Source organism: Cajanus cajan, chromosome 9, assembly GCF_000230855.2.
Source record: "Cajanus cajan strain Asha chromosome 9, NIPB_CcT2T_4, whole genome shotgun sequence".
In the NCBI taxonomy this organism is placed as follows: Eukaryota; Viridiplantae; Streptophyta; class Magnoliopsida; order Fabales; family Fabaceae; genus Cajanus; species Cajanus cajan.
Window position 1 is genome coordinate 14,206,462 of NC_138525.1, and position 18,570 is coordinate 14,225,031.

The 18,570-nt window shown below is 33.4% G+C and overlaps 1 protein-coding gene across 1 annotated transcript; it reads right to left on the reverse strand.

Moving 5' to 3' along the window:
* Positions 1-1,813: 1,813 nt before the first annotated feature.
* LOC145951957 (uncharacterized) lies at positions 1,814-3,975 on the reverse strand. Its single transcript, XM_083064166.1, has 2 exons — positions 3,455-3,975; positions 1,814-2,879 (listed from the first exon to the last, which is right to left on the reverse strand). Exons 1-2 carry the CDS (start codon positions 3,973-3,975, stop codon positions 1,814-1,816), a joined length of 1,587 nt encoding a protein of 528 aa, XP_082920292.1.
* Positions 3,976-18,570: the final 14,595 nt, after the last annotated feature.

Genomic DNA, 18,570 nt, shown 5'->3' on the forward strand with positions numbered 1-18,570 from the left:
ATGAGAAACAGACAAAATATGAATATTTACTGTTTTGCTTTCTGAATGCTCTGTTGCGTTCCTTGTGTGATGTAGAATGTAAATATGTATTTGATTTCAAAATTAGATATGTTTTTATATGAATTAGAGTGCTCTGTGGGTTCTTGTACGGAATCCTATGAGGAACAGTTATGAATATGACTATGTAAAATATAAACAAATGACATGATACATGATGTGAATGATAATGTGAGATGTGATGATATGAAACATGAAATTCCATGACAAGTGAAATGTTGAGTTAATGAAATAGTGAATGTGTGACATGCATCATGTGCATATATGACTTATTCCAGGTGTGCCGCTTAGGCCGCATACCAGTTATGTAACAAGCTATGTGATGAAATGACTTATTCCAGGTGTGTCGCTTAGGCCACATACCAGTGATGTAACAAGTTATGTGATGAAATGACTTATTTCAGGTGTGCCGCTTAGGCCGCATACCAGTGATGTAACAAGCTATGTGATGAAATGACTTATTCCAGGTTTGCCGCTTAAGCCGCATACCAGTGATGTAACAAGCTATGTGAAGAAATGATCTATTCTAGGTATGCCGCTTAAGCCGTATACCAGTGATGTAACAAGCTATTCTAGGTGTACCTTGGGTCACCCGTGATGAAATGATGAGAAACGTGAAACTTTCGTATGACGCCACATGCATGCATTTATGAGTCGAGTCCATTACATCATTGCATGATAAATAAGTGTACATGTGATATTGATTATGTATGTGTATTGTTTACATGTGACTTATGTTTGTTGTGTGTGTGTGCTATCTGACTTTTATTTCTGCACCCGGAACCAAGTGAGATATTTCTCACTCCCTTGTTGTTCTTTGTATGTGAGGATGTTGGTGATGAAGCTTAGGCTTCAATTGGGCATGCTCTGATAGGATATGTGACATCGGGGCTTAACTAGGTTTAGCATTGGAGTTTCATTACTATTATTGTGTTTTGGAAAGATTGATGTTTTATTTTGTCATTATTTTCGCATTGGACTACGATTTGCAAAATATGAATGTGAACTCTCTATCTATGTGTTCTGAAACCTTACTTTTTTAAGAAAGTTTTATTTACTCAAGAATGTACTTTATATTTATTGTGTATTATGTATGTGGGGTAGAAGGTGTCACACTTAACTAGTTGAATATACTATGTATATATTTACTTTTACTAGATGAATATAATTATGTTTTATATACCTATATAGTAGTGTATAATTATATATGATATTTAGTACATTATCTAGCAAATGATGATAAATTATATTATATTATATGTTCTTTATCTACATGTTGCATAGTGTAAGGAACATGCGAGATCGTTACAATTATATTACTAATTATCGTTGTTGGATTGAAATTCTCTAGAGTTGAAAATAATTGCACCTCATGCATTTTAAATCCAATGGTTGTTATCAAAAGTTTCATATTTATAATTTTTCTTTGTTATGAGATAAAAGTATTTTCATGGCTTAGATTCCTTACAATTATTTTTCTCAACTCTGGACAATCCTATGGTGCGTTTGGACTTTCAATATCAGTTATCACAAATTTTAATGAACTCAAATAGAAAAGTTTTTATTTATTTATTATTTTCATTGACCGTGTGTTTATTTTATTGTTATTTTTATTTGAACTTAGGTATTTTTTCTTCTATATCAAATCCTTCCTCTCAATTATTGAGCTAATCTTAATAGTTACATTTGATTTTATGATTATATTATGAAAAACACAACCACTAAATTTTTTTCTTTTTTTTTGAAAAACAAAAGCTTAGTTCATATCATTAAGAATGTCATAAAAGATACAATTTAGGATATGGAAGAAATCACTATGATTTGCACTATCTATTGCTGCTTTAGCAAGCTTATGAGCAACAATATTAGCAGATCTAGGGGAGAAACTCACATGAGAGTTTGGGGGGTTTGCCATAAAAGGCTTACATTGGTCAAGGAGGCAACCAAATTCAGATGTGTCAGCGGAGTGGTGATTGGAGAAATAGGGGGGGATGCGTTTACAATCTTTTTCGAATATAATATTCTCCAAGTTCTGATTATGGGTCCAGTTGATAGCATGGAGAAAAGCAAAGGATTTACCATGGGAAGGAGGAGACCAGCGCTGTCTAGGAGGAGGTTTGGAGTGTTGCGCCGGAATAGCTCTATTAGCAGTGGCCCAATCATGAAGCATGGAGGAGGCACGAAGGATGATCTCGTTCTGGTTCCAAGGAGTGTTGTTCCAATGCAAAGCATTCCGACTATGCCACATGCTCCAAAGGATCATGGAAAATTCTGTGACGTCTTGAGGAGCCCAGCACTGTAAAATGTGAGAAATAAGGTTAAAGACACCATCAGAAGAGTTAATCAATTTCATGATGCGATAGTGGAATTTACTTCCCTGCCAGCACAACTTGGCTGATGGGCAGCTAAAGAAAGTGTGCCAGGTGTTTTCAATATCAATATCGCATCTGAAACACGTACTGGGACAACTAATGCCTTTCTTTTGAAGGTTTGGTCGAGTAGGGAGGATGTCCCGCATCAATCTCCAAATGAAGTGCTTGATCTTGTGGGAAATGCAAAGATTCCATATGGTTTCCCAAGGACCAGGGGTACAGAGATGACCCAAGCAAAGGCTATGCTGGAGATAACCTTTATATGCAGATCGAACAGTGTAAGAACTAGAGGGGTTCCAGTTCCAGATGCGTTTATCTTCACAGTGTGGGTTGAGGATGAGGATGTTGAGTATATGGTTACTGGTGTCTGTGTAAAAAATGGAGTTAATCAAGTCGGCATTCCAATCAAGCTTATCATTGCTCATCAAATCGGAAACTTTAAGAGCATGGCTGTTTGAGGGGTCATGAGGATGAATACAATGGTAGTTGTTATTGTATTTGATCTAAGGCTCTCCCCAAACAGGAATGGTATTACCACTCCCAAGCCTCCATCGAGTGCCATTCTTGAGGAGATGTTGGGTGCTCCAAAGACTTTTCCATGTGTAGCTGGGGTTATGACCTAGATGAGCATTGAGGAAATTACCATCGGGGTAGTATTTGGCACGGTATATTTTGTTGATCAAAGAGTTTGGGGTTGGTGAGAAGCCTCCAAGCTTGCTTACCAAGCATAGCAAGGTTAAAGACAGATAGGTTTTTGAAGCCAAGTCCACCCTCGGGTTTGGGAATGGTAAGCTTTTCCCAACGCATCCATTTGATTCCTTTGTGTGTATTTGAGTTTGCACCCCACTAGAAGGCATTTAGTAATTTCTCGATCTCGTCAATGGTTCGGGGGGGAATCATGAAGACACTCATAGCATAGGAAGGGAGAGCCTGCAAAACAGTTTGATGAGGGTCTCTTTACCTGCCTTAGATAGTGATTTGTGGCTCCAAGACTGTAATTTTTTCCAGATTCGCTCCTTATGTACCTGAAAACATCATTTTTATTTCGACCAATCATAGATGGGAGTCCTAGGTACTTACTAGTGATCTCACAACTCTGGATGTGTAGAATATTTGATAACATGTTGTGGATAGCAAGAGGTGCATGTCTGTTTAGAAACACTTTGGATTTGTCAAAGTTTATGGCTTGTCCCGAGGCTATCTCGAAGGTTTCCAAAATGGAAGCAACCTCTTTGGTCTCTTTCTCAGTAGCTTGGAAGAAGAGGAATACATCATCAGCGAACATGAGATGGTGCAGTTTGGGAGCACCACGGCTGATTTGGATACCTTGTAGGTTGCCAAGGAGTTCGGCTTTATGGATAAGGCTGTATAGTCCTTCCATGCCAAGAATGAAGAGGTAAGGGGAGAGGGGGTCTCCTTGTCGGAGGCCTCTGCCAGGAACAATAAAGCCAACGCGATTGCCATTAAGGAGAACTTGAAAATGAACAGAAGTGATGCACATCATCATCCAACTTACCCATTTGTTGCAGAAACTGAGGCGCTCCATGATCCAACACAACCACTAAATTAATCATAGACTTTTTTTTTACAATATGATATATATATATATATATATATATATATATATATATTATAAATTAATATTTAATATTGTATGTGTTATATTTATAATATAATATATAATAAAAATAATATATCATTATAAAATATTATATTATATGTGATATGTTGTATATAAAAAGGAAGAAGGAAAACTTATCTTGTTAGTTCTCTTAGGATAAAAATACACTACACTAATATGCTAAGAGATATAAGACTATCATATCATGTTGGCACGACAATGGATTGAAATGAAATAAGATAATTATTTTATCAAATCTTGGCCACCAAACAGGCCCTTAAAATGTGTTAAGTGGTCAGAATATGATAAGATACATAATATGATAATAGGATTGAATAAGAGTAATATATGGTAAGAGAAAAATAGTATTAATATCCTATCCAATGTTTGGTACATATCATGATAACAAACTAGATAATATTATTATATTATATGTTTTGCACTTAATATATATCAATAAGATATTATATAAATTATATTCAAAATATAAAAAAAATTATATTTCATTAAAATTAATTATAACTTTTTTTTTTTATAAAAATAAGTTTTAATTTAATTGTTTTAAAATTTTGAATTCAAAAGTATATAATTTTAACTATATAATACCAAAATTTTATAATTATTTTTCTTAAAATTACAAAAAAAATACAATATTTTAAAATTATAATTATTATTTGAATAATATTTTTTAATTAATAATATAATTTAAATTTATATGTCAAAATATTATTATAATTATTTATATGATAAAATGCTAAATGAAAATTTTAAAATATGTATTATGTAAATTAATATATACATTATAATATATAAATAATATTATATATTATTATATAATATAATATTAGCTTAAATAGAATTTTAGTCCTATATTTTATTAAATGTGCAATTTTGGTCTATCATTTACATGTCATCCAAAATCAAATAAAAAATATTGACGTGGAATGTGAGTGATACTACTTGTTAATTAATTATTTATGTAAAAATAATAGTATTAAAAATATATTTAAATAGATTATAAATTTTAATTGGAATAAAATAATAAAAAATAACATGATGTAGTTAAAAAAAAAAGTATTGTTCCTTATATGGAAGTCAATTTGGTCAAGTAATTGTCAAGTTGTGTTGTTTATGTTTTACGTCAAACATTTCTTTTGTTTAAGTTTGGATGATATGTTCATGGTTGACCAAAATTGCTCAATTTGAACATTAGAAGGACCGAATCTGTAATAAAAAAAATTAAGGGTTAAAATTACACATTTGCAAAAGGAATCAAAAATAGATTTAAGCCAATAATATTATATATGTGTATATATATATATTACCATATACTTTAATATTATATAATATATATTTCTATATATGTTTAAGTTAATATTTAATAATATATATAACTTATATTTATCATATATTTTATTATTTTGACATAATGTACATGTAGACTAGGTAAAAGTGTTTATCATAATCCTAACTCACATCCCTCTTTAGAATAAAAATTATTTTATACCAACAAGATAGGATCAGAAATAAGATAAGACTATCATATTCTATTTAGTGCAACAAATAACGAATTATAATAAGATAGAATAATTATTTTGTCATGTTTTATCATATTATCACCATAAAATAGATAAAAGGTTATATAAAAACTAAACTTGCTTAAATATAAAAGGCAATAAAGATAAATGCAAAAATAATAAGAATTACTCAATTAATTCATCAATCTCTTTGAAAAATTATACACAAGTCTTATTTATATTGATATGTACTAAATTACCCTTATCTTTCATGTTCTTAACAACCTTATGATTTTTTAAAACATGGATAACAATTGGTTCTACTAGTTTTTCAATGGATTTGCTAATTATATCAGCTAATTTTACAAATGATCAACTACCATTAACTACCAAAATGTTTAGTACAACATCCTCTACACCATATACCGACATAGTATATATATTAATAATTATAGAAAAGAATTCAAAAAAATAAATTTATTGGATAATGCAAATTTCTTGGGTAAAGGTATCTAATAAGTGTCATATTTGCTTATAATTTTATGGTATAATTTGAAGCATTTTTCTTACTATCCTTTGATTTAAACCTTTTATTTGATCTAAATTTATTTCAATTTGTAAAAATTTAACTTTAGTTTATAACTCAAGCTTTTAGGAAATTTATAGGCTTTTGATTTTATTTTATAGATGACAAGGAAAAGGGTGGAAAACATTGAAAGCAGAAAGTGGAAAGCTTGGTGAAGCAAATAGAGAGGAAAATAAATTTGAGTAAGTTTTTGACGTTGGGCATGAAATTCTATGCTTAGTGTCAACCTTCTAAAGAGTTTAGCAAGATGATTCATTTTGTCACACTAAGTGTGAATTTCCACACTTAGTGCCACAATTTCATAGGTCAATTTTTGTTATTCCTTGTCTCACTCCTCCACCCTCAATGCCAAAAATGAATTGTCATTAATGAGAAGAGACAAAAAGGTTTATGACTGTTAAGTCTCAATTTTACCTCTTTTTGGATGAGACTTATTGAACAAATTCCACTCATCCTTTGAACCATTGCAATATAATTGTTCTCTTTTTGGTTCATTTTGTGTGCAGATATAACTAACCCAAATTTAGCTAACAATACCTTAATACACCTCATTTTTTGTGCAGGTATTGAGCTAGGGACTTGAGGATTGAAGATCCATAGGATTGGAAACTAAAGGAGCTAAGGAGCAGAGAAGAGGTTATGCGCCGGGCGCAAGGTGATCCGCGCCAGGCGAGCAAAACAGAGCATCTCACCTCTGGAAGCTATTGCGCCGGGCGCAATATGAATTGCACCGGGCGTGTCCTGAAGACAGAGGGCAATTGGAAGGCCATGCGCCGGGCGCGAAGACTTATGCATCGGGCGCATGAACCCTAATCTGTCTCCCCAAGCTCGTATTTGAAGGCATTTTCGGGGACTTCTCCCCCATTTTCACATGGGGCGCCTCTAGGAGCTGCGGAAGGGATTCCCAGGGCTTGGGATCGTCCGTGTGCGGATCTTTCCTTCGGTTCTTCACTTCCTCTTCCATCTCTATTTTGTATTTGCCCTCATTGTTGTGAGTGGTTTCACCCAATTTTTGTGGGGTTAGATGTAACCAACGTACTCTATTATAATCTTTACGATTTTAATGATATATATACATGTTGTTTTATTCTTTGTTGTGTTTATTTCTATTCTTAATGCTTGCTTTGGATTGATCACCCTTTGCATGATTTAAGGTTCCATGGGTATTGGAAAATAACCTTTGAAACTAGTTCTGAAACATATGCCTAGTGGTGATTGTATCTAGGGATAGAGCTTGACCCATTAGTAGTCTTAAACCCTAGCCCGTAATGCGGGTGTAGATATTGGGTACTCAAGGGATTGATATTCAATATCCGCACCTAGGCTCTTTCTCTAAGGGATTAGGTTTGAGTAAACTCTTGGGTTGACTAAGCAATGAATTCAACAAGAGATTAAGGATACATTAGTGTTACGTTTGGTGAAATCTGACCCCCACAACCTCACAATACCACAATACCATTCCTTACCTTTTCCACTCACAAAACAATATTTATTTACAGTTTTCATTCCAATAGTCACAACTTTGAATTCACTGCACAAACTATGAAGTTGGAATTATTCTTTAGTCACGAATAGTCAATAAATGCTTATATTACCTTCTAATCCCTGTGGATATGATATTTTTACTACTTGAACGGCCGGTATACTTGCCGTGTTTGAGACCGTTGATTGAATCAAACTGATTTACAATTATAAAAAAAGTACTTCAACGGAAATCTCAACAAGTTTTTGGCGCCGTTGCCGGGGATTAGCAAGGCAATTTAGTATTTATAGCTATTTGTGATTTAATCCTTTATTGTTTTGTTATTTTTTTTATGTTAGCAATGAATTGTTGGAGCTAACCTGTGTACTCTAGTCTTCAGCTTTCTCTTGTATGCAAGGTACTGTTCAAATTAGACTAACCAATCCTTCTGAGCCGTTGTTGAGCAATCATGAGGTTGCACATGGGGCAAAGGGGAACAAGAGCAACAGGAGGAGGAGGAGAATCAGAGCACTTCAAGTTGGTCATCGTCAGGCTCGGGACAGTAAACAAACGCTTCCTGGGAGGCAACCCAGAGATCTGAACTGTGTTTTAGATTTGTGTTGCATGTTGTTCTGTGATATATGTGTTGTTTTGTATTATGTGTTGGATTGTGTTATATGTTGTTTTATGTTATATATGTTTTGTGTTATATGTTGTTGTGTTATGTGTTGTTTGTGATAATTGTTAAGTGTTTGAATCATGTTTGAATGAGTAAATATAAGGTATATTTTGTTTGGAGTGTGAAAGATGAGGTAACTCTGTTTCCGGGTGGTTATAAGGCCTCCTTTCAAAGCAAATTTAGGCAAAACTGACCATATCAGGGTTACACGCCCGGCGAGATTTACCTCGCGCCCAGCGCAAGACTCGAATTATGGTCTCTGGAACCACCACGCCGGGCACAATTGAAATTGCGCTCAGTGCGACATCAGTCATGCCCAGCACGATATCAGAGTTGAAACCTCTATTATTTTTTTACTGATAACAAGCCCGGCGCGCCTGTGTCGCGCCCGACGCGCACTCTCCTGATACCCCATATTTATCTGTTTTCAATCATGCTTCTTTGTGTTTGTTTGTTGTGTTTAATTTTGGTCTAAGGATGTTCTTCATCTTGGTTATAATTGCATGGTCATCACTGTGTTTAATTGTTATGCTCACCATGTTCTTTCATGATTATACTCTTTCACCACTTCTGGTTACTAGGACTTTTAGGCATATACTGGTTGGCCTGGGGACCAGGCTCCTAAGTTTGGGGGAGTAGTGGAGCTGCTGATGCAGACGGAGCCGATGATGGTGGAGCAGCCCCTAAAGATGGTGATGACCAGACCCCATAGAGGGAAGTATAGGGAGCCTACCTTAGTTTACCTTTGTCTATTGCAAATTATTTTTTGTCTTTTAATTTCAATACTTTAACTGTTTTTATATTTAGTTCTTTTTTGGTGATTACTTTGTTGGTTCTTTTGTGAATAGTCCACCTTAGCATGGTTTTTAATCTTGTTGATACTTGTTTTGCTTGTGGTCGATTCTGGATTATAGTTTGCTTGATGTTTATGGTGTGTGTACCTTAGACATTTTCAAGTCACATTAGATCTTTAGTTCATGACTAGTTACATACGGGTTTCAATGTTGATCATAGAACTGAGCTGAGTTTGATAGTTGTGGATGCATAGCCAGGTGAGGTGTGAGCCTAAATACCTATGAATGAACTACACTTAGGTTGCATGATAGACTTTGCTTGAGTTTCCCTGGTGGTTTGCTTATGTTGTGTGTGACACCCTCTATCCCAACATACATATATAGTAATTGTATAAAATAAATAAAATAAAATACAATTCTTCAAAAACATAAGATTAAAGATCATGTTCTTAGCTAAAAAGATTCTAAAAAGATCATGTTCTTAGCTAAAAATTTCAAAAACCACAGTAGATATATTCAGCGCTTACAGCTAGACCTTTGATCACCAAAGTAGCTATAACTGGAGTTCTAGACCTCCGTTTTACCTGATTCCAGTTCCATTGGAAATATAACGTCCAAGGCTACAACTTTTGTGAAGACCATAAAATCTAAATCTGTCAATACGGTACTCATACTGGCACAACAAAACTGCAGCGAAAATATCCTCTACACCAAACAACATTAGTGTATCAATATATCTAAGGTCACAAAAATACCTCAACCCTTCCAAACTCACACCTCAACTTCATATCAAAGTTTCCCACTACAAATCTAAACCAAACAACTCACATATTCAGTACAAAAGACTTAGAAAATAAAATTCACATACTACCTAAACCATAAAAGGTCAACATACAACCATCAAACTCTAGAAATCATCAACACTTCAATCTCTCCTTAAGAATACCAAAACTCCAATTCTCAACATACATCATCCTTGGATTCAATCGCTACAACTATAGCTTTCAAAAATTCCACCAATCGTAAACTCATAATACACTAAAAAAAAATTAATGTCTTAACCAAAGCTAAGGCCTCAATAGTTCCTAAAATATTAGCACAATATCTCGTCTATCACTACTCGCACACATGATTGCAACACAAGGATATCACTCAACCACTACTTCTTACATAAGCAAGAAGTATCAAACAAATAAGAAATTATAAGAATGAAGAAAAGCGGTCATAATGGTATTAGCTAACACTATCATGACTATCATTCTTCTAATTACAAAATAACTTAACAATATCAAACTCAACAATATCAACACAAGAAGAACATCATCATCATCAAAGCAAAACATCATCATAGTACACAACAAACAAGACACAGTCAGAGCACACAACAGAGTCGTGATAAGCACATAACACACACGGTCGATTGGATCGACTTGCTCTGATACCACTTAATGTGACACCCTCTACCCCAACATACATATATAGTAATTGTATAAAATAAATAAAATAAAATACAATTCTTCAACATAAGACGATCAAATCTCCAACAACATAAGGGTAAAGAGTTCACATTTATAAACTTAATCCAAATAACATGTAGAGAAATTACAAGGAAATGAAACTGAGTTTTTTTCAAAATGATTTAATAAAAATAACATTCCAATCTAATCCTATTTAAGCCCCGATGTCACATGTCCTATCATAGCAAATCCCAACATAGAAGCCTAAGCTTCATCACCAACATCCTCAACCTCATGCTGATAATAACCTGTATGACAGTTACAGAAAACAACACAAGAGAAAAGGGAGTGAGAAACATCTCACTCTGACTCACAGTGTAGAAATATATGCCAAATAGCCAAACACAAACAAAAACAAGTATAACATAAATAAATTAATAATAACATCACACTCATCCAAGACATAAACCATCACTTTATCATATAACATTAAGAATGCATATGCATGGACACGAACTACATATTATCATGCATGTGGCGCCAGTAAAACATCACATGGCATATTGCCGCTAGCAATACACGAAGAGTAGTCTAGGAGTACATGCCGGGTCACACCCTCTGCGCACTCTCACTAGAAGGATATACTACCAGAGTCTCGTCGGGATAGCTAAGCCGTGCAAGATACATCCCATGCACACAATGGGCGAGACTGGGACTTCCAAACCGAGCTATCCCCAAGGACTAATCCCCAAAGCTTTTACACTAGGGGGCCTTCTCTGGCGGTGTATTCCATATCGTACCCTTAAAACACTTATGCAAATGATGCATGTCAATCACGACTTTATGCATTCTCATATCACATTATCATTTCCCATGGTCATTTCACATCATCACATTTCGTCATCACATTTCATTATCACATTTCATATTATCTCATCATATTCACAAAGCCTCCACAGAGCACTTTAATTTATATCAAAACTCGTTTATTTATAAAATTAAATACATATTTACATTATACATCACACAAGGAACGTAACAGAACATTCAAAAAGCGAAACAGAAAACATTAATTTTTGCCTATTTTCTATAGGGTTTCCCGTAGAAACCCACAGACACTCTAAATCATATCAAAACATATTTATTCTCAAAATTAATCACATACTTACACATTACATTCAACAAGGAATACAATAGAGCAATCACATAGCAAAACAGAAAATATTCATATTTTGCCTGTTTCTCATAGGGTTTCCCATAAGAACCCATAGAAATCTCAAATCATACAATTAATTGCATATAAGAAAAATAATAAGCAAAATAGATACAATTGGGAGAAATCCCTCGTACATGAGCATACAAAAATACAACAAACACAGGATTGGGGGCCAATCCCACTACCCAGCATACAATCCCACACCCAGAGCGACGTTTCTCACTCCCCCCTTACCTGGATGAGAAGAAGAGGGATGGTCTTGGTGTGATCTAAGATCGTTCCTGAGTACTCTTCCTTAGAGCTCTTTGTTTCTCCTCTTTTTTTTTTCCTAACCCCTCAGAATGCAAATGAGGCAGATAGGGTTAACACTACCTGATTCCTTTCTTAAAATTAATCTATTGGGCTGGGTCAACCCAACCCATTTTCCTTCTCTTCTAACCCACTTCTCTTTCTCCTCAAAATAATTAAATAAAATAAATACATGTATATTATAAAATATTTTTCCTCTATAATAATAATATATTTCTGACCCAAAATATAATAATAAATTTCAATAACAAAATATCATATAAAATCAACATTCTCTTAAAACATATAAATATTTATTTAAAAATACTAATAAAAATACTTATTTAATACGTACAAAATAATTGTCCAAAATAATAATTATTTAAAACGTACAAAATAATATTTCTATATAATTATTAAAATAATTATGATCAAATACCATATAATAATAATAATAACAATAACCTTTTTGAAAACTGGGGTGTTACATTGTGCACTTATATGATCAAGGCATTCACATTTCCATATTTTGTTAACCATCTAAGCCAAAAAGCCATATCCACTTTCCACTTGACCCATACCTTCCTAAGCCTAAACACCACACCTTCCACTTGTCCCAAATCATGAAAAATTAACCATAACCTTTGTCTTGGTTAAGAGAGCAAAAATGATGACATCAAATAAGTTGGGGGAGTTGAAGAATGAGGAAATTTGGGAAGAAGAAAGTATGTGGTCAGTCATTACTAAATAAAAATAAAAAAATAAAAAAATAAAAAATAAAAAATAAAAAAAAAAAAGAAGAAAAACAAAAAGCAAAACAAAAACAAAAAAGGCTAATGGCTTGGATCCGGTAATGGGCATGTGCCAAAATGTAGTATTGGGGTATGGAGAGGGATATCATTGTAGAAATCTTAATTGCTCTCTTAAGCCATAGCACCTTCAATCCTTGAAAAACCATAAAACTGCTACTGCTTGACCCAGAATTGTCCTAATAAAGACCTTGTGATAAGTGCCTGCATTTGTTTTACCACTGGTTTCATTTGGAAACGAAGAGCAAAGTTGAATTATGTGGCGTGAGTAGTAGACTAGAGAGAAACACTCACCCTGATACACTAGTGTGCATAGAGAGAAACACTTTCCTAGTGAGGATGTATACACAGATAGTCATTACTCTTCTCAGCTCTTTGATCTCTTTTGAAACCTTTGTTTGCACCTTGTCATGTTCTATTGTAATAATTGTGACTGGAGATTCATCTTAGGTTCATGCTTGTGAAAAGAAAATACAAGCGAACTAGGATGTAGAATTTGACTCACATGCATTGCTTGTTATCTGCTAGATTAATTACCTTTTGCTTGAGGACAAGCAAGGTTCTAAGTTTGGGGGAGTTGTTAAGTCTCAATTTTACCTCTTTTTGGATGAGACTTATTGAACAAATTCCACTCATCCTTTGAACCATTGCAATATAATTGTTCTCTTTTTGGTTCATTTTGTGTGCAGATATAACTAACCCAAATTTAGCTAACAATACCTTAATACACCTCATTTTTTGTGCAGGTATTGAGCTAGGGACTTGAGGATTGAAGATCCATAGGATTGGAAACTAAAGGAGCTAAGGAGTAGAGAAGAGGTTATGCGCCGGGCGCAAGGTGATCCGCGCCGGGCGAGCAAAACAGAGCATCTCACCTCTGGAAGCTATTGCGCCGGGCGTGTCCTGAAGACAGAGGGCAATTGGAAGGCCATGCGCCGGGCGCGAAGACTTATGCGCCGGGCGCATGAACCCTAATCTGTCTCCCCAAGCTCGTATTTGAAGGCATTTTCGGGGACTTCTCCCCCATTTTCACATGGGGCGCCTCTAGGAGCTGCGAAAGGGATTCCCAGGGCTTGGGATCGTCCGTGTGCGGATCTTTCCTTCGGTTCTTCACTTCCTCTTCCATCTCTATTTTGTATTTGCCCTCATTGTTGTGAGTGGTTTCACCCAATTTTTGTGGGGTTAGATGTAACCAACGTACTCTATTGTAATCTTTACGGTTTTAATGATATATATACATGTTGTTTTATTCTTTGTTGTGTTTGTTTCTATTCTTAATGCTTGCTTTGGATTGATCACCCTTTGCATGATTTAAGGTTCCATGGGTATTGGAAAATAACCTTTGAAACTAGTTCTGAAACATATGCCTAGTGGTGATTGTATCTAGGGATAGAGCTTGACCCATTAGTAGTCTTAAACCCTAGCCCGTAATGCGGGTGTAGATATTGGGTACTCAAGGGATTGATATTCAATATCCGCACCTAGGCTCTTTCTCTAAGGGATTAGGTTTGAGTAAACTCTTGGGTTGACTAAGCAATGAATTAAACAAGAGATTAAGGATACATTAGTGTTACGTTTGGTGAAATCTGACCCCCACAACCTCACAATACCACAATACCATTCCTTACCTTTTCCACTCACAAAACAATATTTATTTACAGTTTTCATTCCAATAGTCACAACTTTGAATTCACTGCACAAACTATGAAGTTGGAATTATTCTTTAGTCACGAATAGTCAATAAATGCTTATATTACCTTCTAATCCCTGTGGATACGATATTTTTACTACTTGAACGGCCGGTATACTTGCCGTGTTTGAGACCGTTGATTGAATCATACTGATTTACAATTATAACAAAAGTACTTCAACGGAAATCTCAACAATGACCTAAAAATCAAGAAATTCAAAGACAAATCATTAAGGAACATTTCTTAGAGTGTGTGTGGCACTTGGAAGAATGTTTATGACTTCAAGACCAAGTTTCTTCATTTTCTAATGCTTCATGTATATGCATAGCTAAGTTCTCTCTTGTTGAGGTTTGATGTAATCATACCTATTTTCATGTTCACATTCTAAGTTATTAATCCTAGTTATTATTCAATATTATTGTTCTCTTCTTTGCGTAATGCTTCTTATAGTTTGATCTCCCTTAACTTTACTTTGTGATTTAAAGTGATTGAGAAATGCTTGTGAATCTTTAAACTTAAGTAGAGCAGCTAATGGTGTTTAGCTTTAGAAGTGGATTAAATGTTATTAATCATTCATAATCTCTTGCTTTTAAAGTTGTTTTTCTTGGTTATGCAAGTAATTGATAACTTAGTCAAAGAACTTAGTCTCTAACTTGTAAGGAATTAAGGTTTGAGTATATTTGTGAGTTGGATGATAATTTATAAATTATAAGTAGATTAAAGCTTGTTTGTAAGCATTAGAATGGAAGGCAATAATGCGATCAACATTTTAAATTTGGGGTTTCCCCCTCATATAATATACACAAACAAAATGAGATTGAGAGCCAATTTTGCCACCCTGTAAATAATCCATATCCCAAAGCAAGATTACTTACTTTCCTTTACCTCAGAAATCACCAATTGTTAGGTGAGAATCTCTAGGATAGGATCTAGAAACCTCTAATTCTCTAAACTTTTCTCCAATGCAAAAGAATGCAAAAGAAAAATAAAAAGAGTGTACCACAACCCTAAAGTAACTTCTCTTTATAAAGAGAAACCCTAACCCTATCTAACCCATTTATTAAAACAATTTAACCAAAATTACTCTTCCTTCCTTTATAATTAAATAATAACTCCTAATTAATTAGATTTGAAGTATTCCTTTTTATGGCTAATACTCGTATTTATAAAATATCCCAATTAATTATTTAAAACCTTTATTAATTCATTTTAAAAAAAAAATTGGGGTGTTACATTCACCAACATAGAATAGTATAAAGATGGTAGTTAATAAATAAAAATAAAAAAAATAGTATTTAATTTTAATTTAAAAAGATCAATAATGTCTCAAATGTCTGATTGTGAGACTTAGTCTTATCCTTGTTGACTAATCACCTAAAACGAAAAAGAAGAGATATTTTGATTGCTACTTTGAAGAAGAAACAATGTTAAAACTTTTAAAAGTTTTAGTGTGTTTTATATCAGTTTTAACATTTTGTAAGTCTTAAGCAAAATCATAAATAATAATCCTTATATAAATAGTTTAAAATACAAATATTTATAATTGCGGCTATTAATAAGTTACAATACAAATTTTCTTCTTCCTTAAAAAATGAAAGACTACAAACTCAATTACATTGTAGGTGATCAAACGGTGTAAAAATTTTACTAGAATTTATAATTCACTACAATAGATATAGATATTTACTGAAACTTATTAATTTTTGATAATTTAACCTGAGCATGATAAATCTCTTGCAATTTCATTCTACGAAATTAGAATATACAACCTAAATTACATATTTAAGTGCAAAGCTTTCAACATTTAATATAATATAAAAGAGATTTAGCATATGAATAACCATGAGTACGATAAATACAATAGGTTAATAGCAAATGTATTTTTGTGTCCTCCTAACTTGAATATCTTTTGGAGTCATATATCATAGAGAGGAAAAAAGTATTCGATTAGTATGAACATGACTTGTCTTTACAAATTGTATCAAAAGTCACAATTTTGTTAAGTGTATTTTGCTAATTTTAACTATATATAGTAAAACAAACAAAATAAGTTAAAGGTCTCTACAAATTATGTAATAAAAATAATATATACAAAATTTATAGAGATGAGCATTAGTGTATTAGCAAGACAGTCATATAATTACCAATATTGTGCAATAAATACAAGTTATGTAACCATTTGTTTTCAAAGTTATTTGTGCCACATGTTGACATCCTTGAACCCAAGAAAAACATAATCATGAAATTGAGACTTGACGAGAGTGCATGCTTAAATTGAGAAATTGACATTCATTTTTTATTTTAGATCACATCATCCAAATATAACATGTTATAGACTCCATTGTATAATCATCTCCTCCTACCATCAAAAAAATTATCCTTGATCATTTAAACATTCAACGTGTTTTCTTTGCTCACATTGATGACAAACTAAAGCATTGTTAATATCTGCAAAGTGTTTCAAAGTGTTGATATTCTTGTAAATAGCAAATATTGTCATGTCAAGATGTGAATTTGTGATATGTGCAAGCTAGAAAATATTTACTTACAATTGAAAAAATAACAATAACTTGAAAGCTATATGAATATTTTTCAATTTCAAATTTATGATATCATGGAGTTTTGGATAGAATAAGTTGACTTGTTGAATGGAATATATTTTTTTGACTAAAAGAATATAAGGATATAGAAGCATTGTGGATTAATGTCTTGCTCTTGATCATTTTGTTTCAAGATGCAATTGTGGTTTTGTTTATTGTCACAAAGTGTAACATCCTGCTATGATTCCTACACTTAAAGGTTCAATTACTCACAAAAAAAAAGAAACAACTAACTACCTAGGATTAATATATAAACAATATTCGGATATATGCACAATGATATATATATATATATATATATATATATATATATATATATATATATATATATGTGTGTGTGTGTGTGTGTGTGTGTGTGTGTGTGTGCTTGTGTGTGTGTAAAGAAATTTATAGCAACTAAAGTAATATAATAACTATACAAATAAATAAGTATGTAAAATAATCCAATACTAAAATAATAACCTTAACTGCCAATCAAGAAACACAACTAAATCAACTACACTGGGTAGCTCAAGAGGTCAACACCACCATCACCAATATGGCCTCACAAAATTCTACCTCCAACCTATCCTTGCCTTGCTCTCATATATATGATCATTGCAGTCTAACCATAAGGAAAGATGCAAGAGTAAACTAGTATTTGACAGAAATCAACGTATAAGTATAAAAGAAATTACAACTATACTAGCAACACAACTTAATCTCAACAAAAACTTCTCATGGGTTTTTCGACTTTAAGTACACAACAACAAAAAATATATAAACTATACAACTCAATCAACATATCATATGCACATCACCATTCATCAACTCAATAACATGTGCAACTCATAACAACTAAATAAATATGTTGTCACATATTTCAACTAAGAGATCTCTTACAATAAAGATGAGCAGTTTAAGTGGCTTGACCCTACTGAACTAACAACGTGATCTTCTTAATACATCTAGATCAATAGTCAATTTGGATAAAAATCCACAACATGGTTTCTCGAATTTTGTCACTTAAGCCAAAAAGTCTAATACTTCTATCAGGATAGAACAACTTGGGTGTAAACCTACCATTTCATTAGCCTGTATAACTAAGTCACCTATAGGATTATTCCGCCGATTACGCATCAAATACCATGTATTTCTAGTACTTAGTTAGCGATTTTGACCTTTGACCCCTTGTACCTTACTTGTTTTGGTCACCTTATACATGTACGTATGGCTTGACTTGACCCCATACGGGTCAACATTGGTCACTTATAATCAAATATAATTCGACTTGACCTTATCCTGTGGTCCCTTATAATTGGTATGCCTTGACCTTACCCATATATGACATCAATTAAGGTCCTAGAAGAGACTCAATTATCCACTTTAAGAGTCAATTACTCAATAAGAGTTTTCAATAATTAGGCTCGTGGAGCACCATA

Bases quoted from the DNA above. Each gene is read 5' to 3' on its own strand.
- LOC145951957 (XM_083064166.1), bottom strand. From the start codon at position 3,975: ATGGAGCGCCTCAGTTTCTGCAACAAATGGGTAAGTTGGATGATGATG. The intron at 2,880-3,454 runs GTACATAAGGAG...CCCCTCAAACAG, and splicing joins AATAAAAATGATGTTTTCAG to CCATGCTCTTAAAGTTTCCG.